This window comes from Epinephelus lanceolatus, chromosome 4, assembly GCF_041903045.1.
Source record: "Epinephelus lanceolatus isolate andai-2023 chromosome 4, ASM4190304v1, whole genome shotgun sequence".
NCBI lineage: Eukaryota > Metazoa > Chordata > Actinopteri > Perciformes > Serranidae > Epinephelus > Epinephelus lanceolatus.
The window spans coordinates 36,054,681-36,078,376 of NC_135737.1; the positions used below are offsets into that span (position 1 = coordinate 36,054,681).

The 23,696-nt window shown below is 43.9% G+C and overlaps 1 protein-coding gene across 2 annotated transcripts; it reads right to left on the reverse strand.

Moving 5' to 3' along the window:
• Window positions 1–1,135: 1,135 nt before the first annotated feature.
• tiparp (TCDD-inducible poly(ADP-ribose) polymerase) lies at window positions 1,136–22,161 on the reverse strand. Of its 2 annotated transcripts, none has more exons than XM_033631694.2 (7): window positions 21,842–22,161; window positions 19,711–20,763; window positions 11,168–11,357; window positions 10,532–10,719; window positions 6,005–6,313; window positions 4,079–4,336; window positions 1,136–2,582 (listed from the first exon to the last, which is right to left on the reverse strand). In XM_033631694.2, the coding sequence occupies exons 2-7, from the start codon at window positions 20,736–20,738 to the stop codon at window positions 2,393–2,395; spliced, it is 2,163 nt and encodes a 720-aa protein (XP_033487585.1). In that variant the 5' UTR covers window positions 20,739–20,763; window positions 21,842–22,161; the 3' UTR covers window positions 1,136–2,392. The 2 variants fall into 2 exon arrangements, with proteins under 2 accessions (XP_033487585.1, XP_078023301.1); XM_078167175.1 differs by lacking the exon at window positions 21,842–22,161 and adding an exon at window positions 21,244–21,353.
• Between the last annotated feature and the right edge of the window lie 1,535 nt (window positions 22,162–23,696).

Sequence of the window (23,696 nt, forward strand, 5' to 3'; positions counted from 1 at the left end):
TATTTTACCAGCAGACTTATGGACAAACAAATGAATCCCTTACATAACCCCCCTTAAACCCCAAATTGTTGTGAATACCCTGTCTTTATTGCACAAATTAACTATGTTAATTTGTGAGCTTTAAAGTTTTTGGTGGGCAGATTTAGTTACCATCGGAGAGAGCCAGGCTAGCCCATTCCCAGTCTTCTAAGCTTATGTCAAACGATTCCATTAATCCCCAAATTCACAAACAAAAGAATAAAATAAATAAATAGGGAGGACCTGACCTCATCGGAGCCAATGTGAGCTGTGGCTCTGAAAACAAATAAAACCCCACAAATGAGAACAATCAAGATTAGGAGAAGGGAAGATAAAAGGATTAGCGATAGAAAGACAAGAGATGAGGTGAAAGATACAACAGGAGGGAGAACTTTGTCTGAGAAATGAGAAGTGAATGAGCTGCAGAGGAGGAGGAGGGAGAGGAGGAGGAATGGGGTGTGGAGTTCTTCTGCTGTGCCCCATGTGTGCTGTCTCTGGGCTGGAATAGACAGCTACCTCCGCCAGCCTCCCTCTGGACTGCATTAGACATGGCGCTCGGATAATACACTGCTGGGGATGTGGCGAGGGGGGAGGAAGGGAGGGAGGAGAACCCGGGGAGGTGGCAGACAGAGGGAGGGCCGAGCATGGGAGAATTCTTTTCTGACTTTAATACCACTGGTCCAAGACAAGAGCAAATAATCAGATGGACTCCTCGAAACCGCTGACTGTGAAATATCACGCCGCTCTTATTGAGACCAGCGGTGCGGCCAACAACATATGGACAGTAGTTCTTTCTGCATATTGTATTGGCCCAAAGTTCTTTAACTAATTATTCCACATTTTGGTACATACACTGATTTGCTTTCTTGCCGAGAGTTAGACGAGAAAATTGACTGGTAGTTAATTTCTCATCAAACTCAAACCAAACAAGCATGTTGTAGATGTCAGACTGTTCAGCTCTTTTCAGAAACATTACAATAACTGCTTTTAGAAATCCTCTAAATAAGTTTCGATGAGTGAATTCTGCTGTGATCCAATTACAAACGTCATCCACAGATCACCAATGCTACTGCATTACTGATAAATCTGAATAAAGCACAAGCTCACCAATCAGTCGTTTTTTTTCTTTTAGATTCTTTATTTAATCAATGTTACATTAAACTAACATAAATAAATTTTTTTATGAACAAAAGGCACACAGTTCAAATATAAACAAAGAGAACGTCTGTACAGTTTGTCTCAATAAAACATGTCTACTGTCTCTGAGCGAGAGAGCGGTCCAAGAGAGATGAGTTTCAGGGGGGCGGGTGTTTGTTGACATAACGCTACAGCGCTGCCGAGTCTCAGCGTGAAACTGTACACTCTTCAGTTCCCCCCGCAAGGAGCTAAAGTGGTGGGCGCAAAAGGCAGAAGCGCCAACCGGGGCACAGCACTAGCTTCATGTGAAACCTCTGCCTGGAGGTTTGCTGTGGATGTCCATGTGTTAAAAGTCCCACTGAAACTCACGTCCATTGTCTGTTTGAAGAGGCCACAAGATTCATTTCCACTAAATTAAAAGATTCAAACACGCAGCACATAGACTTGAGAAAAAAAAACGTAAGGGCTGGAGGCTGGGTAAACACTCACAATGATTTTTGTCAGAGAATGACGGGGGGGTCAGTGTTGCCATGGTTTCTCTATGGAAGCGTCTGATTGATTGGTTGCTGCTTCCTCAGAATAATACGGCCAGTTGGTCATTCACAGTACTGGCAGGACGCTGTCTACTACAGCGTTTGTCCTGATGTGGAACTGAGTTCACGTACAGCCATACGACTAAGTCAAAACGATAAGAGGACTACGTTTGGGTTTTCCTGCATCTGCTCCAGATCAATAAGGTATAAAAATCCTGTTCTGATCATCACTAGGCTGCTGTTCATACTAGGTAACAAAGCATGGTACATGAGTCCAGTCAGTTATGGTCGCAGCTGTTGTCAGTCGTCATCCACCTCAGAGCACGGGATGAAACAGGTGTCGTCCTTTGCTAGTCCAGTTTTGTCCAGTTTAATCCGGTCCAGATCGGTGTGTTGTTCCTCACTGCAGTCCAGTCTGGTTGGATCCAGTTGACTGCGGACCTTAATCACCGAGTATTTGCAAACATGTCTTAGACTGTTTTAACCTGTTTAGAGCAGCAGCTGGGCGAAGCTTAGTCGGCAAAGTGATGCCGATGGAGTTGGTTAAAGCCATCAAAAAGTACTTGAAATTTCAGCTTCTTGTTCGTCCACACTGTTCCTTTCATCCAAAGTGTCAAACTCCACCCATCTGGCACCTTCACAGGCTAGAACAAACTATGAGTAAGTGTTCGCTAATACAGACAGAAGCAGGTCTGATCCAGGGCTTAGACAGCGACAGTGCTGGGTACCTCCTCGTAGTGAATGATAAAGTAAGGGTAGCTCTGGTCGTCGTTGAAGATGACATAGATCTGGGGGTCCACCCAGTTGTCCACACAGGAGTCATAAAGGTCGCTGGAGGGGTCGCGGAGGTTGATAGGTGGAGGTCGCCGCATGGAGGGATTTCCTACAGTAAACCTGTGTAAACACAAAAAGGACAGAGACGAGATTAGTCATGAGGTCTGGAAGGAATCGTATTTGTGCTATATAACAGACTTTCATTCAGCTCTGTAAGTCTGGAGCTCAAGAAGAATAATTTACCATCTAAAAGAAGACTCTTATAATTTTAATGATTACAAGACTGCTGCTGCAGTGTGTGTTTTAGGGCACCTTAAATAATATAAGCATATGCCGTAAGTGCATGAACTGAATGTACTGTAAGTAAATGAAATGAGCCAGCACATTGTAACCGGTTTGTTTTTCCTCTCTTAAATATTCATGTCAAACCCTAAAGACCCATAATCCATCAATCTTTGTTCCGCTTTCTCTGGGGTCATACATAAAACATATTAAAAATTTCCAGCTACAGACAAAGTGGGTGGGTAAAGACGTTAAAGAGTCTGTGTGCCAGTTACGGTTTCAGACAGGGAAGTTAACCACACGGTACAGATAACTGCTTTACTGGTCTATATCCTGTGCTCAGGTCTGGAGGCAATGTCTCCATCTGTGTTGTGGAGCACATGAAAGCCAGGTTTGGTATGGAAGGAGAGGGAGGGGGGGGGTTACGTGTGGTGTATTTCCAAACCACCGTCCTCCGGGCGCACCGCAGACTGTCTGCTGCGCCATAACAAAGCTGGTGATGTATGATGGGTTCAGCCAAATCAGCTGTTTTACATGTGTGGCTCTGGATTTGACTTGCATTTTTAAAGAATGGGAGTAGCATGACGCATATAGCATGATTGAATGATGGTTTATGGAAAAGAACTTGCAGATTTCCATGATCCAAATTAGTGCTGATGTGTCCTGTGAATCTATTATGAAGCCACTGAGAGCGAGAGCGTGATAGGATCTGAGAGGAGGTTGTTTGTGCGGAGGTACGTGCTGGGGGAACGCACTTGTCAAACACAACTAACAAGGGACACTAAAACATGGAACCGCACTAAAAACCAGACGCATAAAGCTTCAATTTAGCTTTTACCAAATTTCCAGTGAACACATCAAACCAAAGCATGGCGTCCTAGCTAAGATACACCACTGACATAATTAAATAATGCCACTAATATAACAAATATTTGAGGCTCAAAATCTTGTTCTATATAAATTGTTTTAGGAAACTATCCCTTCAATTTCTCTAGGTGTGTTTAGTTATTGCCATATATTGATTTTTAAAAATATTTAATTCACTAAATTAGCCAAAACCAGAAAATCCCATCTGGTTATTTTAATCTAATAATTCAAAAAAAAAAATCTAAAAATGTACTTTAGAATATAAATCAATATCGCAATAAATAAAACAAATACTATGATAAAAAAAATGAATTAAGCATTTTTTTGCAGTGCAGTTTTTTGTGGGTTTTTTTGTAGTGACTAAATAGCAACAGACATCAATTATCATCATCAATTAACATCAATTATCAAAGTCACATTTTTCTCCCACTATCAACTTGTTAACTACAGCGTACACACATACACACCTGCCAGTGAGGACTTTGGCCAGGAACATGCAGTGGACTCCTTTGGGGGAGCGCTTGGAGAAGTTATGGGAGTAGACGGCCTTGCGGGCAAAGTAGGACCCCTGGCCAAACATGGTGGCGTGCTTGCCGCAGACTCTGGGGTCGAAGTTGTGCTTGCAGATGCCCTCCACCACGTCGGCCGAGGTGCCGTGGAAGAGGTGGCGCTCGCTCAGCAGTCGGTCCATCTCGGACATACGTCGTGACATGTACTCCTTCTTCCTGTTGGAGCAGAGAGAGACAGAAGGTGAGATTTGTTGATTTGTTGATTTGCTTTTTGTGTTTGGAGCTTATCATTTTTTAATTTTAACTAGACATAATATAATTAAATAATAAACTAATCTTCATGACAAAAGTCTGATGCACCAGGACAGATCATCACTCAGGTGATGAATAAGTAAACAGCCGGGAGCAGTCCTGCTATTTCTATTCAAAACTTGCCATCACAGCCTTGTTTGCTCTGAACTGGCTAAGAACATTGAGCCTAATCTGTTTCTTGAGCAACACGCACACACACACACACACACAGCTCATTTGATGTGAGCGGATCAATCAGGCATGCGGAGGTGAAAGCGTTTCGAGCCAGAGCTGCTGTGACCCGGGCATGAACTCCGACGACCCCACAAGCTTGTGACCTGACAAAGACCGACACTGCACGCATCCGAATATGCACACACAAACACACAAAGACACACAAACACACACACTTTAATTTCCTACTATCCAATTTTAGGATGAAGCTGCTCAACTTCCTTTGATATCAATAACCAGCCAATACACACGCACTCACACGCAGACAGACACGCAAACAGGCAGTTACGGCTTCCCTGTCATAACCCGAGTGTGGGAAGAGGAAATCAACTGACGCTCAGAGAGAGGGGGGGGCATCACTTTCAGCGTCCGTGCCACACACGCACACAAACACACACTCTGTCAGTCATTGTGAAACCGTGCGGTACCAGTCAGTGTAGGAAACTTTAACTGTCACAGCTGATAAGACAGGCCTTGCTCCAACCACAGCGGTTAGCCCACTGTGTTTGCGACAGGAACACCATCATCACAAAACATCTCTCCATCCGGCGTGTTCACACACCACCACTGACTCGTTCTCACAAAGTCTCACACAGCTGGTCCCATTTGTCCTATTTTCTTTTTTTTCCCCTTCCCCTCTTCTCACATTGTTTCGCATTCAACCCCTGTTTGTTGTTAGAGACATGTTTTTATTCATGTGTCTGTAAGTAAATACGCAGCTGTGTCTGAAATAGTTCAATAATAGAAATCTGGATAATACATTTCGTGCCACACCAGCAACATATGTGCGACTAGGAAAAAAGAGGAACCAAATCATTTTCACACAACAGAAACCACACTGCACTAATATTTTGTGCAACTTTAGCATGGCTTTGGGTTCATAATATCCTATAAATATAAATATTAAAGACTTATTTCTGTGCATGTAACCTAAATACTATCTCAGGTTTCCAAGTGTGGTCAAATCTCCTGACTGTGACGATCAAACAGAATAAATCCGCAACTTAAAGTCATACCATTCTGATGACACAGCAGCTGGTGCTAACTTCAGCACCTCAGCAGAGTTATGTTCGATAAAACAACCACACATGCGTCAAAGTTGTACACCACAGCTGCACATGAAGGCGAAATGCATGCAAAAGAATCAAAGACACGCAAACCTGGCGACAGTGAACTTTCTGAGACCCTGACACAATTATTTCCTCCGGGGTTTTTTTTTAAACATGGTGTCACAGCTACTGGTCACGGTTACTGGAAGTGACTCATGATTCTGAGGTTAGATTAACAGATATATCTCCAACAAAGAGGAAGAGCTTTAAAAAGACGTCTTAAGTAAAATGCTCCGGCTCCTTCGCTCACCTCTTGTACTTCTCCCAGAGGAAGGGGTTCTGCACGCGCATGATCTTGAGGATCCTGAACTTGGTCTCCGACACGGTCTTGTGGAAAAGGCTGTACACCGTCCGGTAGCTGCGGTCTTCACGCGAGACCGGCACCTGCAGGAAGTCCTGGTTCATCGTCATGGGCAACCACGTTTCGGGAAAAAGGCTGGGTGGGTTGGTGGTGGTCGGCGAGAGGGGATGCGAGACGGAGAGGTCCATAGACGAGGAGGAGGAGGTGGATGAGGAGGAGGAGCAGGGGAGGGGAGATGAAGAGAGGCCGCCCAATGTCCTAGAGAGAAAGATGAGAAAAGGTGTTAGATATTTGGTTAGAAAAAAAAGTTAAATCCCAAATACAATTTACATTATATGTCGATTTTTGTAACTTAACCTAGTTCAGTACCAGATGGTTGAGTTTGCCACATTGCCAGTCAATCAACAAATACATATATACTCAAAAACAAAGTAAATATATAAAAATATGCGGCTGTATTTTTGTAGTTCTTTTACCTAAAGGTGGTAAAGCTTTATTTTATGGGTCCAACAGTTTACATTAATTTCCTGCTAATGAAATGAGACGTAGATGTGAATTCAGGTTTAGTGTTGGAGGAAGTTCAGGAAGTTTACTAGTTGTTGTATGGTACTAATGATAGAGAGCTGGAGACTGACACTTGTTGAGTACACCTCCAATTAATTAATTCAAATTACTTGCTAGAATAAAGCACTGAAGTTTAAAGTCAGCGCTCAACAGGTCGGTCTCCCGCAGAAAAACGTGACATTTGTCAGCTAATAAGGACACAATTCAACATTCATGTAGAAGAATATTTTAAGGGTACTCAAATCAATCAGCCACTAATTTGTGGAGAGTATTTGAAAAGCGAGGTTGGAAAAGTAGATCAGATTATGCAAAACACGCAATTTTTCAATGCGCTGCTAAAATCTTCTTCACTCTGGAAGTTCAACCAGACGTCTGAAAAAGACAAGAAATTTGCAATTTGCAAAATGCAGGCTCAGGCTGCTCTCAGCTCTGTCTATGTTGCACTTGTTGCCTGCCAGTAAATAAACAGTAAATAAACAGTTACCAACTACCCTGTGATCAGTATCGGCTGACACTACTTTCAGTGACTGTTAATTGGTCTCAAGAGCACCCTGATAATATAGCAATGATGAATTAATATTTATTCATGTTTACATAGAGCATCTACTAGAAATTAACATCTTCCAAACTCAACACAATTAACAGGTAACTGTGTTAAGAGCTTTTTTAATGATTATGGGAATATACCCATAAAATAAGGCACTAAATACAATGTATTGACTTTTATTCCCCTCCATGAACATTGCTTTACGTTATTAAATATTGTATTTCTTTAGCTGTGGTAACACTGGCCTAAAAATATTATCTCTAGACATAATTCCATAAAAGATAAATAATTAATAAATGAAAATGGTGACCACATGCAGTCTAAAAAAACAAAACAAAAAATGCATATTTTTGTACTTTATAACCCTCTCATTCTTGTAGGCCTTCACATACAGCGCCTCAACAGCTAGCATTTTCAACATTAAGTCTTTCTTCATTAGAATAATAGATAAAGCCATGATTCACGTTGAAATGTTCCTCGCTGCACCTCCCTCTATAAACTAATCAACCCCAAGCCGTACACCACAGCCTGCTACCTATCTCTGCTCCTTCCTACAGCTCCGTTCCCATGTGTTTCCAATCAAAGCTGCATCCTAACGTAAAACAAAACCGCCATGATGAACCGAAACGTTGTTGCTTCCAAAATCATATTCCCATCAACTGTCAACAATGACATCACTGCGCTGCTGAGCGGAGCAGCTCCACGGCAGCCGTCAGCGACCAAACAAAACAGCAGGGCCGCGCGAAAATGAAACCCAGACACCAAACAAGACAACAGGGAGGCAGAGAGAGGGGGGGGGGAGGGGATGGGGATGAGAGCAAGAGAAGAGGGAAGAATGAAAAAATCCAATTGCAGAGCTGTCATGAAAGTGACAAAAAAGCTATTGTGTTTGGCATTTGAGTCAATAACAGTGGTTTGGCTGTCAAGTTATCACTCTCTAAGTGTAAATGCTGTTAGCCCTATCAGCCATAAGAGAGTGTGCATGTGTGTGTGTGTTGTCAAGAGACTGTGATCAGTGTGACTCTGAGTCAGTGCGACAGTTTTTCTCATCTCTTTTCTCTCCCTCTGTCTTTCTCCCTTATCTTGTCTGTTCGGTCTTGATCTCTCCCCGCAATCGATGTCTCTATTCCCCCATGTGCTCTGAGGAGATCACAGCACAGCCTGCTGCAGAAAACAAGTGTGAAATTAAAAGGGACAGATAACAACAGAGTGATGGAGTTGAGGAGAGAAAAGAGTGAAAAGGAGAAAGATTAGGACAGATAACGGGGGAGGGAGGAGAGAGCTGAAAATAACATCATCAGGAGGGAGAGATGACAGGAGGAGAGGGAGCGAGGTGGGGAGGGAGAGAGCAAGGGAGAGTGCCAATCAAGCTAATGACCTCAACCTCTAAGCCTAGCACAGATTGTTCCTGATACACACACACTTGGGAGGACACTGCATTGATTTACAGTCATTTCTCTGGAAAACAACAACTAAATTTAACCGAAAAACAAGTGCTAACTTTAAGATCTGAACAATTTACCTGCTCTTTTTCCTATAACTTGAGAGAGTGATCTGATTTTGTCCCCCACAAAGTGATTAACTGAAGCACACACACACAACAAACAGATAAAAAAGTCCCAGTAACAAATCCCTCCATCCAAATTCCAGCTCCCCGTGGTCACATTTCACACTCCTTCACTCACCAGCTCTCCTCTGCTGTGCTCCCAGTCTGGAAACCATTTAGACCTCTCTCACTTCCTCTCACTGTTGCTCTCTATCTCACGAGCTGTCTCTTTCTCCCCTCATTCCTTCTCTGTCTCCCGCTTCCTCTATCTAATTTTCTCCCTCTTTCCCTTCTGCTCTCCATTTTGTCTCCTCTTGACTGTCAAGGCCCTGCGGGAACAGCTCGTACTAGTTCGCTCCGTGCGGGACACTGGCAGGACATGGCTTCAGCAGCCTGCTCGGCAGAGGAAGTGAAAGATTCTGCAAATGGGGTGAGATGACTCCACTTGTTTCCAATCTGGCATCACTTGTTTCAGTGAGGCGAGTGCGGAGAGGCAGATCACTCCACTGCTATAAAGAGAAAATGGCAGCTGAGAGATGAGAATTCCTGAAATCCGCTTATTTCCTCGAGAAGAAAGTGAACAGATCTCATCTCATTCACAGATTTTCTCACTGAGAAAATTGAGATTTAAGACCACTTGAAAATACTTCTACCCCTTCTCCGTCCGTTCGCTCTCGACACTCTGTATCTGTTGTCTGTTCTCATTTGTTATCTAACTTTCCATCTGTCTGGTTAAGGCCCAGTTCGTCCTGCACAGGACAGCTCCTCGGTCCCAGTGACTCTGATTCACCAAAAATCAGGAGTTAATACGGGCACAGCACTGAAATCGATTAAACGTGATTGTGGCATTCAGAGGCTTTTGATTATTCAACCCTGAGTGCAACATTAACATTGTGTACCGACCTCTGTGTGCCTATCTGTCTCCAAACAGAGACTCAGGATGCATCCAGAACACAGAGAGCTGCAGGGAGACAGTGTGTGACATACCGGCGGGCCAATTTGTGTGTGTTGCTGTGCACGTGTTGCCAGGAATTTCATGTAAAACCAGGGACTTTGTTCTAATACTCAAAGTGGCCTCATATCCAAATCACAAAATGTTCCCTAACAAGGTTGAAATCTGAGTGCTAAACCATCAGCAAGACGAGACAAAGAGAGACTATCAATCAAGCGAGTGACCTCTGCCTCTCGACTGAGGACTGACTGTTCCTGTCACTTTGCCTCGCTCCTGTTTAACAGCCGCTCTAAACCCTGATGCTTATCAAAGTGTTATCCTTCAGAGAGGTTAATAGGCTGCTCTGGAACAATTCCTTTTTGCATCCAAATAGGTTCCATATCAACAACGCCAAGCATGTTTGACAATCAGCTTGTTAGTCAGCTAGTCCTTTATTTGGCAAGATGATTGGCAGAGACAAGAGTCTACAGCCTGCCAGCATGCTAACATGGTAGCATGTATAATGTTTACCATGCTCACTGTCTCAGTGAAGCATGTTAGCATGCTAACACCTGCTAATCAGCCCAAAACATATTGCAGCTGAGGCTGATGGGAATGTCATTAGTTTGGCAGGTTTCTGGTCTGACTGGACAAATTAAAACTAGACCTAGATCAAACCTGAGGACATGAGTGTCTCTACTATTTGTCATTGCAATCCATCCAATAGTTGACCGAAAATTGGCAGACTGGCAGACCAACATCGCCATCCCTGGAGCACCACCGCTAGCATGGCTAAAAAGCAACTTCAGAGTGGTAACATCAAGGCTACGCCATTATATGTGCTTCCCTCTGTATTTTAAGAGTTAAATGTCAAATGTCTTTACTTACTGTAAGTGGGGTGTAAGCATCACGGAGGACATGAACATGGGCCGCTTCTTGATCTGGCGCCTGAACCCGAAGACGGCATTCTGCTGGAAGCCCTCCCTGATGTTGAGGATATACTGGTTCTGGAGCGTAATGAATCGCACCTCCTTAAGACCCCTCGAACTCGCCTCCTCTATGAGCTTCACTACCGGCTGTGGAGGAGAAGAGGAGGAGAAAGAAGAAAAGGAAGTGTTTAGACTTAATTGTTTATCATTTTTGACTTTTCTGCATTTGAATCCAACGGCGGAAGGAGGAAGGGAGAGTTTGATGAGAGAAATGTCAGTGGAGCGTGGTGCAATGCTCAGATAACAAAAAGCCCAGCTGATAACGAGTATCACCGTGAGACACAAACTCACACTTACGCACGGACAGAAAGCAGTCAATCTTCACTGATTAGGTGAAATAAATTGCAATTGGCTGGGGACAGCTGCATCACAAGGGATGTAGAGGTGTGTGTGTGTATGTGTGTCTAAATCAATCTCATCCCAGTGGCTAGACAATCGATTGGTGTGGGCAGAGTTAATGTGTCTGGCCTCATGTTCATACAGGCGTGCACGCAAACAAACAAACACACACACATAAATGCACCGAGCGGCTCACCTCAGAGTATTCCCTCCAGCCAAAGTTGTCTCTGCAGTAGTACTTCCACACGGTGTGGCAGCTGGGGGTGGGGCTTGGGTTCGTTGCGGGCGCGGGTAGAGGGCTGGCGGGAGTGGTCAGTCGTCGGACGCGGTCAAATTCCAGGTCACACACTCGCATCGCCCCAAAGTCTAGGGAAAACACTCGACCCCTGGAAAACAAAAATCATTGTTTAAAAAAAAAAAACTGCTGCAGTCAGCGGAAGAAAAAACACAGCATACATTTACACGGTCAGCTAACATGTGGCTGTGGCACAGTGACCTTGTTGTGCGCCCTAGAGCAAGACGACCAAACCTCTAATTGCTCACTCAGTATGAGTCACACAGGATGACAGCATCAGCTACATGACTTACATATCACATGCAAACATAGGAGAGAATAGAAAGAAAGAAGACATACTGTATGTGATCAAAACATTATATGCACACACACTGAAAACAGGTCACTGGAATGATTCAGATATTAATTTTATTCTAATAACAGCACTTAAAATGCTTAAACAGACCCGAACCTGAGAGATTCAGTTAGGCTTTAAACAGAATGACGCAAGCAGGACTGTCAATGAATATGCTACCTTTGCCATTTCATTATGTTTCGTGACGGTCATAGAAATTAGGGGAAATTTGCTCTTTCGCTATCTTGCTGAGAGTTAGATAAGATGATTGCTAGTACTCTTGTGTCTGCTGCTATGTCGGCTGTAGCTTCATTTAGCATACAGGCATGAGTGGTATGGTTGCTCTCATTTCCTCTCAAATTTCCCAAACTGTCGAGCTCTTCCTTCAGAGCTTTGCCTCTCATTTTTGTGATGCTGACATTTGTCTTCTTCTTCGGTCAGCTAAAGAACAATGCTTTTGTAACATGCTAAAGTGTTAGCATCTGCTAAGTAAATAAAAGGCGATGTGCATACAACCTCCCGTAACCCCTCTCTGTCTCGACAAGCGTGGGTCAAAGCCCTGTTATGTGTGTGTGTGTGTCTGTCTGTGTGTGCATCAGTCTCTCTACATTAGCTCTCCATAGGGCCTCTGGCGAATCCTTTCTGGGTCAGACATACCACTCACATAAATGTGGGCATCACAGACTGGCACGCTATGCCATGGACGGCAGCCAGACAGGGGCAGACACACACACACACAGACACACACGCATGTACACCACATACACACAGACACATGCAAACTTTGCCGAACATGCACACAGCCTGACACAGTGTTAATGGGCTCATTGATTTTTGCCGAGAAACTAATTGGATGCAATGTCAAAGGTTAGACATCGGTGAGCGTGAGTCTGTCTGGAAACGTGTGTGTGTGTGTGTGTGTGTGTGTGTGTGTGTGAGGCAGGGGTTGTGTTCCGGTAATGTGTGTGTTTCAGGTTTGTTCTAAATAAAGCACATGGATTAGAGTCTTTAGATGTTTCCCATCTAAAATGTGGAGACACTGAGTGTGTGAACCTGCTGTTATTAGTTCAACAGCCTGCAGAAGTGAAACCTCATATTATAATGGGTATAATGTATAAGTATTTGGTTTCATCTACTGTAAGTACATTTACTGGTCACTGGGGTTACACACACACTTACACAGAGTCACGATGGTTTCAGTCAGGAAGGTGATAATGAATGTGCTGAGTCATTTTCCCAAAACACACATGCACCCTGGTACAAATACTAATTATACACACAGTATTTACAGTCTGTTTCTGCTAAGTCACACTGTGACTGCGTCTCTTTAAGAGGAAGTGAAATAGGAATTCATTCACTGAGCACGTGCAGAAACAAAACAGCAACTGAGGAGTGAGTCACTGATTATCAGATCACCAGATTACCAAAAAAGACCAGGCAGATGTCCACGAGTTGTTGTTTTCTGAACCACATTTAAGTAACTTAAAAGCGAGTTTTGGTTTCATGTGAACGAAAATTAAATTTGAATATCAAAGGCAGAGCTAGAAGTGAAAAACAGAAGAGGAAGGATGATGGAAATAAGTGCTACGAGAAAAGACAGGAATACAGACGGATGTGAGAGGCAAGGAAGTGAAATTATAGCAGAAACAAATTAACAATGAAGACAGTACATCCTTTGCTTCACCTCTGGTCAACCTGTTCTCTGCTGCTCTTTGTTTTCTTAATTTTTGCTCAATTTGATCTGTAACGTTTCCGCTCTGTTCCCTGCTTCGCTGCTTCTTTCTGTCTCTCCACACATCTGTGTTCCCTGTGCTTTGTGTCTGAAAAAGAAAGACACACCTGTGTGGCCTTCTGTCTCTTTCACTGTCTCTCAGTACAGAACAATTTCTGCCTGCAACGGTATGTTATGATGACAAGAGCTTCTGTATGTGTGCGTATATGAACTTGAGTGACTTATGATGCACACACACACACACACACACACACACACACACACACACACACTTTTTCAGGTTGTAATCTGAGGAAGTTAAGTGAACTTAATTACTCACTAATAAATAAGGTCAGTCAATGATTTTCAAAGCCCTTCGCAGAGTCCGTTCCCCTCCCTCACTCCCAGACTAGTTTGTGCTGTTCTAAAAATAAAATTCCACTGGTTAAATTAAGTGCACTGAGATTCGGTGCTTTCAAAGTGGAGGCCAGTGAAAAGTTGGAAAGAGACGCGAGGCACGCCCACTCTGGCAAGGTCGACATTTTCAAGACCACGCTTGAAATATGGGGCCGCTCCAAGTTTGTGCAAAGGTGCACACGCGAAAGTCAACTGAAAATGCAAATTGAAAGAGCAGTGTATTTTGGGTTTACAGGAAAAAGACAGACATTCGAGTGAAAACCCAAACTGCTGACTAGGGAGGGGTGTTTGTGTGCTAAAGGTGAAAGAAGAGGGTCCTTGTGAGTGAAGCACATGGTGCTGAGAATGCAGTAAACCTGCTCTGTTCCTGTAGCGGGCAGCTCCCAGGTGTGAATGTTTGGATCAGTGCTGAATGTGGGAGCAGGGTGTTGCTGGAGAAATAGAGAAAGCGTGTTCAGCAAAACCTTTCCCTGGATAAATAAAGGTTAAGAAAAATAACTGCACTGTCAAAATGGCTGTTAATCCTCCACACTGCCTTTAGCACACACACACACCTTCGAACTTTCTCACGGCTGCACACACAAGGACCCGCATACCAGCATCTGTCATGCTATTGTGAACGTCACAGGCTAGGGGAAAAAAAAACATATGCGCTCGCTCAATCACACACACACACACACACACACACACACAGATTCATGTACACACGCGCAAACTTCATTCAGTCACACCTTGATAAGTCAGTCAGTCAACCAAATCGGCTGACGAAGGCTTCTTTCTCACACACACACACACACACACACACACACACACACACACACACACACACACACACACAGCTTGATGTCATGGTGTTATTTCCTCATGTCAGAGCTATTCACTTTCTGGTTATCTATTCAAATCTGCTTCATTTGATTTTGTTTTTTATTTGCTCTTAAGACTGTGAAAGACATGAAGTCAACTGCACAAAGAGAGCAGGAAAAAATGTACACCGCCGCTTCCTGCATGTCCTGGATTGTTCCTGTTAAGAGTGCGTCTCCGTCCACCTCTCCGCCACATCATTAAGCTCATAGTTCAGGGTGTCCTCTCTCGCAGTCCTTTTAGCCTCGCTTTGAAATTTGAAAACTCTTCCCAGGGTGCAAAACGTGAAAGAACAAGGGTTAGGACAGGAAAATAACCGAGTTTGACGTTAAAAATAACACTTGGTGGCACTTGAAAAAGAGAAGCGGGTGCTGCTTTAGTGCAGAGGCAAAGCACACACACACACACACACACATCTCCACGTCTTACACCTCTTTAGGCCCTCGAGGGACAACTGAGGAATGAGAAAGAGATAGGAGACTGAGAGAAAGGGAGTAAAAGAGGGGTGAGACAAAGAAATGTGTAGGTCGAAAGATCCAGTGAGGAAAAAGGAGGAAGAGGTGGAGAAGGGGGGAGAAAAGATGGATGGATGGACGGATGAAGGCAGACTCTGAGTAATAAGAGGCAGAGCGATCAAGACCTCGCCCGACTGATTCATGGCATGGGTTGTCTGACACGTTATAGCCACACACACATACACACGTACACTAGTGGACACATTCAGTCTGATTATCTTGACACCGCCTCTTTTCACACACGCACAATCACCACACGCAAGCAAGCTCTCATAGACACAACCATCCTTGATTTTCTTTGATTCGTGACACAATGAGGTAGCATGGAATCCCCCGCGATATAAACACACACACACACACTCTCTCACACACACACACCATGGTGTCAGGTCGCTCTGCCCTTGGTGCTCGGTGACTCTTTATGTCAGTTAATGACAAGCAAGGCTTTTATCACCTGGCTGACAAAAGAGTCTCTCTCAATTGCTCTTTTTCTCCCTCACACACACACACACACACATATATGTAAAATGTGCACATCGTCATGGTTACGAAAAAATCTGAAGACTTTTTTAGTCCCACTACAAAGATATTACAGGAAATTAGTGTAATTACAGGAGATTTGGTTCATAATTTGTATTTTTCTGTAAATAACATAGTACTCCAGTAAACCAATGGAATAAAGGCATAGATTGTATATTTTCTTGCTCTCTCACACACACACACACACACACACACACACACACACCAGCACAGCATAAATCTGTTAACAAGCAAGTGTACAGCCGAAGATTATCACAGTATAACTTTTAGAAGCGATGACTGTGACATTCCTCCTTACTGCTGAGTTCATGACTAAAGCGGATTAGCCAGACTTCCATTCCTGCTTATCATATGGATGGGATTAACCTGTGCTATGGATCATACACACATGGGAACAGCTCAGCGCGGAACACACACTCGCTTACGCCCCACCAGGGCCACACAGGATATAATCAGACGCAGACACACAAAAAGGCTCATACGTTTTCTCTTCTGTCCGCTCCTTCTCTTCCTCACACATGCACTCATGGCAGATGGCAAAACAGGCCTGTGTTGCCATACCGACAGTAGAGCTTGTTAAGTCATCTGCTGCTCTTTAGATCACTAACAATGTTATCATTTGGCCGTGGTAACCACGGTGATGCCTTCGCCCTATGTGCGTGTGTGCTTGTGTGCATGAAAAGACAGGCAAAAAGAAAAGTATCAAAAGAGCACTCACACACACCCAGTACAACACCAAGCTTCCAGTAAATGACTGATCTGAGCGCTGAATAACCATAATGGTGTGAACGCTAAGCAGTTTACTGACTTTCCTGTTTGTCTCTCATCATCTGATCAGCTCTGAAGAGCCCCAAACCAAAACTGAGTTTACCCAGCGTCAACATAACCACCCAAACACTTTATACATCCACCTGAGGCAGCACAACCTCCTGTTTTAAATCCTAACCCGTGGTGTAAATAAACACTGGATTAAAAGAGGACAACACTTTTTAAAAACCGGGAATCAGCCAGTGTTTTCTTACTGTGGATGAACACCTAAACATGGTGGTGTTTTTTGTCTGAGAACTCGTGTGTCAGCGAGCGAAAGGGTTTTACGTCACGTCTAATGTTTTGCGTTATGTTCTCACTCTACCATTCTCAAACAGTCAAACCTGTTTTCAGGGTCAGGGTTAGAAAAACTTCAAAAACACATTCTTGAGAATTTTATGCCTTGGGTGCTTGAACAAAATCGTCGAAATGCACTCCAGAAGCAGCAGCAGAAAAGGGTTATGATTAAGAATAGCAATGACGAGAGTGTGTTTGGCAGTTATAGACTTTACAGGTTAAACTGAAAATGTGTTGACACTGCCTGGAATTGTGTAATTAAGTGAAAACGAGTGTGGATTAAGTGATTATCTAGCTTGTAACAAAGTGTGTCGAGAAACTTGAAAACCTAATTATCAGAGAATACATCAGAGTTAGACTCAGCTTATTGAATATCACATGGAAAATCGAAAGAGACAACTTTAATGTGTGCTAATCAAACCACAGACAAACACAAAGTGCGCTGCGCGAAATGTTTAGCACACATTACAAAATAAATGACTTTTAAAATAATGAGTATGATCATTCTAATGACAACAAGCATATGTCAAATTATTCTGGTGCTTCTAGTTTCTAGTGGAGTTTCAGTCGAGTGAGCCAGATGGTCCTGTCTGACTGTGTGAGAGCGTAACACACTCAAAGGGCCTCTGAAGAATCTGGGTTGACACCACCAGGTGCATATCCTGTTTGTGGAGCAATATGCACTTTGCATAGAGTTTCAGTTGAAAACATGAGTCAACAAGTCAAACACACAGACACACACAAATCTTTGTACACACACGCAAACCTGTGTGTGTGTGTGTGTGTTGTCCACACAGACGTAAACAAAGACAAACACACATGGCCGCTCAAAGAGCTCAGTTAATCATGAAAGAGCTGATGATGTGGACGCGGTTAATAGTTTGGTATAATGGCAAGACGCTGTGTCACTGCCTGTGTTTGAACAGACTGCCCTTTAAACCCAATTCAGACAATAATGTGACGGAGACAGCGTTCAAATCTTCTGATTACATTACTAGATCATATTGGATGTGAACATAAAAGACTTTAAAGTGTGGTAGATTACGAATTACATTGCCTTAAAGACGTGTCTACACCTTAATCAAACAGTGACTATCTGGGTGTTTGCTGATTTTAGGATAAGTATGACAGTTTAACCGCCTGACAATGCCCAAATCCTCAACTGTAAATGTTACTAAAACAACAAGCTGAAACTGGGGAACGGTAATTTTGATGACTGATTAGTTCAAAGTAGTTTCTCAAACAAAAATACCAATACTGGTTCCAGCTTCTCCATCCTTGAGGATTTGCTGCTTTTCTTTAACTTTATGTTACAGCAAAGTAGAATATCTTGGGTTTTGGACAGTTGGTCGAACAAAATCTGACATTTGAAGACGTCACACTGGGCTTTAAGAAACTGTCATTGTGAAAAGTGCGACAGATCAAACAATTAATCAAGAAATTAATGCAAGCTTTTCATTAACATAGTAACATGACATCATGGGATAAGGTAGACAAGCTGGGGGACTTTGACTTCGTCGTGTGAGCCACTGTGGAGGGAACATCTTGGATTATTGTATAGTAAATGAAATAAAAAACAAAATAAACCTGTGTTTAAGCAGGTTTTAGAATAAGGTGAACAGCCTCTGTGCAGATGTACTCATTGTGTGAGAGTGCATTCAGTACAGTTTAACAGGAAGCGGTGCATGCTACTTTATGTCACCCCACTGGGGCTTGCCAAGTGCTTGCATGTGTGTGTGTATCTATGTGGGTGTGTGAGAGAGTGAAAGAGAGGTTTATCTCTGTCTGCTAAAAGGCGTGCGTGTGAGCAATGCAAGCCACTGAGCTTCTCTGTGCAGCCGATTCGTGCGAGCGTCTGCGTGCCAAGCCGTGTGTGTGTGTGTGTGTGTGTGTTTGAGTGTACACAGTGGTGTGCATGTCTATGACCGAGGGAAGGAGAGAAGCTGCCAAGTGCGTCTGTGTCAGTGACCGCACAAGGCAACTGAGGGTCATGGAAGTTCACAGCTTTCTGCCATGAGTGCTGTAAAGTCTAGTTTCGACGGAGATCCAGCCAATCACAGGGGGAGTTTTGGGAGTCGGGGAAAAAAATACAGGAAATAGATAACCAATATCAGGGCTGGGAGATGGAGTGCCGTGACTACACAAGGGCACGATAGCTGATATGATAGCTCGAATGTAGGGAAAACATTAACTAGATGACACGTGAAGGCCAAACATACACCTGAGATAAAAGGACTAACACACACTTTCACACATGAATTAAAAACCCACATTCACAGTCTTAAGAACTGTGTAAATGACTGTCATACAGGAACATGCACTTGGCTGCAGTCCACAAGCCGCACACGTACAGAACAGCTGTAGAGTCACAGTTTTCAGTGTGTCACCGGTGGTGAAACCAAAGAGGAAGCTCAGGTCGAGGTCTACTGTTTCCAACATGCCAGACCAGAAGTGCTTATCATTCACAAGCAGCCTATCAGCTTACAGCACCATTGTTGCCATGTCACAAGTGCCAAATATTTGTTAATTCATAGGTACTTGTGACATGGCAACAATGTTCCTATCAACTTACCACACAGTAGCCTTTTACTTGACTATAATATACAGGTGTGGGTGCAGTGTACTGCTTCAACTCTATGGATCCGGTAAGAGGAAATTGTTCTGCTGTTATGTCATTAAAGGTCTATCCATCTTTATCAAGAAATAATTAAGAATAAACTGACCAGAATGAGCAGAAATGTAGGAAACTGATGCTCTTCACAGATGCACCAGCCATGTTTTCAGTTCCTGTTTTGAATCGATTGAACTGAAAATGAATTGACCCCCTGCCCACAGGTCCAAAACAGAAAGACAGAAATACTCTGTTACTGCTTCCCTCCACAGTGAGATCCTGTATCTAACCAGAGGGCATACATGAAACACAGTACACACAATACAGAATACACTATAGAGGGATACTTACTGAAACTTGAGCCTGACTTGCTCATTGTCCGGGTTGCAGTACAGTCTCTCCAGCTGTTCCTGGGAGTCGTCTGCTATGCTCTGCCACGTCTGATTACTGCTCCTGCGGATCTGCCAGTGGTAGGGCAGGACAGTGTGGTGGTGGGCACAGTCATTGCCATACACACACTGTCCTTGGAGGAAATCCACACAAATGTCCACAGAGTCTGACTGGTGTGTGTGATACTGGAGTTGGGTGAGCAGCTCAAAAACCAGGTCCAGGGAGGCCTCTTCGCTTTTATCCTGAAATAGCACCCCTTTGTCAGGCTGCAGGAGGAGGACATGGGGGTCCTGGAGGCCGGTGCAGACCTTGACTGGAAGGTTTTTAGCCCCAGAGGTTAAGAGGTCATTGCTTTTGATGCCCCCCTCCTGGTGAGGTGCCTGGGGTACAACTGTGGGAGGTATATCCCTGCAAGGGGGCGTTATTGTTACTGTGCTCCCGGCCGCCCTGGGGCCGGATTTGGACTGAAAGCAGCGGCTGCCGGGGGTAGGATCCGTGATCTTGGGTCGCTCCCCTCGCCGCTCAGTCTCCTCCAGCTCCGCAGTAGTATCGGCTATTTCCACATCACCGTCCCGGGTCATCAACCCCGGCACTCCAGCCCCAGCCGTGGTGTCGTCAGCAGCTCCAGAGTCTTTGAGACACACCTGGCCCATACAGTTCTGTTTCACCACGGCTGCTGCGCACATGTTGCCCGGAGTCCGGCCCGGCTGGCTCCGGGGAACAAACACCCCATCCCCGGACACCAGCGCATCCGTGCTCAGCAGGGTGGTCAGTATCGGATCCTCCAGGGCGCGGTGGAGGCATTTGGCGTCCAATTTCCTCTGCTTCTTTTTGAAATAAGGTTTCACCAGGGGTATCTTGTCCGGAAGCCCCACTATCTGCTGCTCCGTGAAATCTTCCCCTTCGTCCATGTTCAAACTCATATCCAGGGAGATCCCAGTCGGTACACCGTCTGTGGATTTCTGGAGAATGTGCAAAGTTTTATCCATGGTCTCCTCCTAAACCCCGACAGTCCTGAAGAGAAAGAGAGAGAGAAAGAAAGAGGTAGTCATCAAAGATAACACCGATAATCCTATAATCTTAGTTTCCAAGGTGAAGTCATCCTGGCGCATAAAGCGGTGATTAATAGGTCGGGCTATTATACTGTGAAAAATTACTGTGAAAACTCATCTTTCCTTTCCTGGAAAAGGAAAACCCTGTCTGTGTATGTGCCGAAACGAAACCTGTTTAACCCCTCCGACAAAAACTACACACTGCTGGGCTGATCCCATAATGATGCTGCAGGAATAATTATAATGCCCAGCTGCATCACACATTACAAACCCATAGGCCGTATATGAATATAAGATTAGGCTGTTTAATGTATTGACTCGTGTTTGGAGAAGGAGAGACGCAGTTATCGAGGCGGAAAAATATGAGCTAATCCTGCTGTAGGGAACTTGCGCACAGTCACCAGCTTCAGATTGATTTTATAGAAACAAGAATAGCCGATACCTTTAATTGAAGTGTGTTAGCCTATTTGGCTTTTCCTCTGCTGTCTTTGCTCTGTGACTAACGTCATGCCTGCAATTACAGCTGCGTCTCTGAGCAGGAGCGATAAAATCACCACTGTAACAAAACCTCTCTCTCTCGGGACTATATATTTTGATCACGGGAGTCCGATACGCGGCCCCTGCCGTCTACGTGCCGCTTAAACACTGCTGCCCGAGCAAGTTTGCACGTAGGCTACAGCCGACGTACACACACGTAGTCTACACACACACACACACACACACACACACACACACACACACACACACAAGGCACTGCGGCGGAGCAGCGACAAAAGATAAACGGGGCACCCCGGAGCTTTATTCACCATGTCCCTACAACAGCCTCCCTCTGGTTAACAAACACTTCTCCTCCTCCAACAGCAGCAGCAGAGCCGGAGCTGTGTGTGCAGGCTGCGGAGTTTGTAAAAAGCAAACACTGGAGCACTGCAGCAGGCAGCCAGGGTGATTTGTTATAGCGCAGCTCTCCCATACACGGTTTAAAGCAAAGAGGAAAACCCTTTCTGTGTTTCTCAAACAACAACCAGACGAGAAAACCCTACCTGCACGATAAAGTCCGCCCCTCTCCCCCCGGTCTCGACACTCTTTGGTGGGTAAAATCCAGTGCGTACATCGGCGGAGCTCCGTATCCAGTGTGGAGATAATAGGATCCGTGTCTGGACTAGTCTGTAGTCCGGTTAGGTTTCTCGTGTCCCTCTACTAACCCCCGCCGCTCTCATGCTCTGTCTCTATTTCATGCTGTCTGTCCCTCTCTTCTTTGTATCCTTCTGTCGGATAGGAAAGCGCAGGGAGAGCAGCGCAGACCGACAAAGAACGAGGCACAGCTGTGGCGAGAGACGCTCTGCCTGCCTCCCGGCTCCGCACAACCCAGGCCCCGCCCCGTAACCTGGTCACAGGCGGGGCTTCGCTTCAAAGGCAGAGGGGGGAGCGAGAGAGTCGTCTGGTGGTGATCGGAAGAATGTGCATGGGGGTGTGGAGGACCCTCGGGGGGCCTTTCGTGCAGGGCCCCGGAAGTAAAAGCAAAGTGGACGTATTGATAAGAAATGTCATTACATCATGCAATTATTAAGGCTGACCAGCACGAGCTGTGCAAGAAGAATTATGATGATTTAATTAAGTTAAAGTAGTAATTCAACATACACTACAAGTAAAACAGATGCATTTCATGTTGGATCAGTAAAGTACATACATATCAGTACAAAATCCTCCTGTTTGGTTGCATTTTTAATTTCCTCTAGCTATTTGGGATTAGTAGGACCTGATATCCTCAAATGTGACGACAATATAGTCTCAATGTCTTCAACAGGCCGATTATGTCCTCAGACGAGTACTTTTTTAATAAACATCTTAGCTTGTTACTGTTGCTAAAATTGGTGAAATCTGTTGCCTACAAATGTCATTACTCATAAATAAGTTTCAACTATCAAATTTGATCGGGTTTTGGACCTTGTCCACGTTTGTGTCAGCTGCAGACTGACTTGGCAGAGATGGCTGCCATCTTGTTCTTACATGACTTGGTGTATTGTGTTCTTGCTGCACAAACAAGGTTCCTGTGTCACTTAATTTGCGTAGGGGCTCGAGTTAATATGGTTGTAACTGATGGAGGATTTTGTTTTTACCTCTTGCTGTCAGTTGTCAGGAATAAACGGAGATCGCCTCCAAAGATATACATGGTCTGGGCTTCTTCATATTAACACAATGCAGACATCACTAGACTCCAGCGGTTACACAAAGAACCCCAAAATACTGTGCTCCCATACTAACCCAGTACTAACTGCCCACAGGTTTTTTCATTTGTGAGTTAGTTTGAGTCAGAATGTTTAAAAACAAATTTAATAAGGAATATTCATTATGTGAACACACTAAGGACATAGGATCTTATGTTGCAGGGCCATAGGTCATAGGCCATTTCCGGAAGTGTGTTTACGAAAGAGAAAACTTCATTCTCATACCAATTTTTTTTTTATCTTTAGTAAATGGTAACTAATATTTCCATATTTAAAATCAACGTACCTTAAACAATTAAGTTCCAAGTATATTTTTCCTGCATTTAAAGTCGTTGCAATGGTGTGATTTTGTTTATAATCTTTTAAATAAATGAAGACTTGATTTTAAAAAATGACATAATTACAGCAAACACTTAAAAAAAATCAAGTCTCTGGCAGCCTTCATAGTGATGTGAGCGCTTTTTTTTTTTTAAGCTACTAACAACACATTAGGGAGTTTTTTCTACATCTCATGAGGGTTTGATTGATTGAAATATTTTATTTCAAATATTCAAAAAACAAACTTTAACAGTCCTTATAAGTTAACGAAAACAAAATAGCAATAACAAAAATTACAAAAAAAGAAAGAAACCAATAGACAAACCATTTTTTTTGTCTTTACATATTTGAA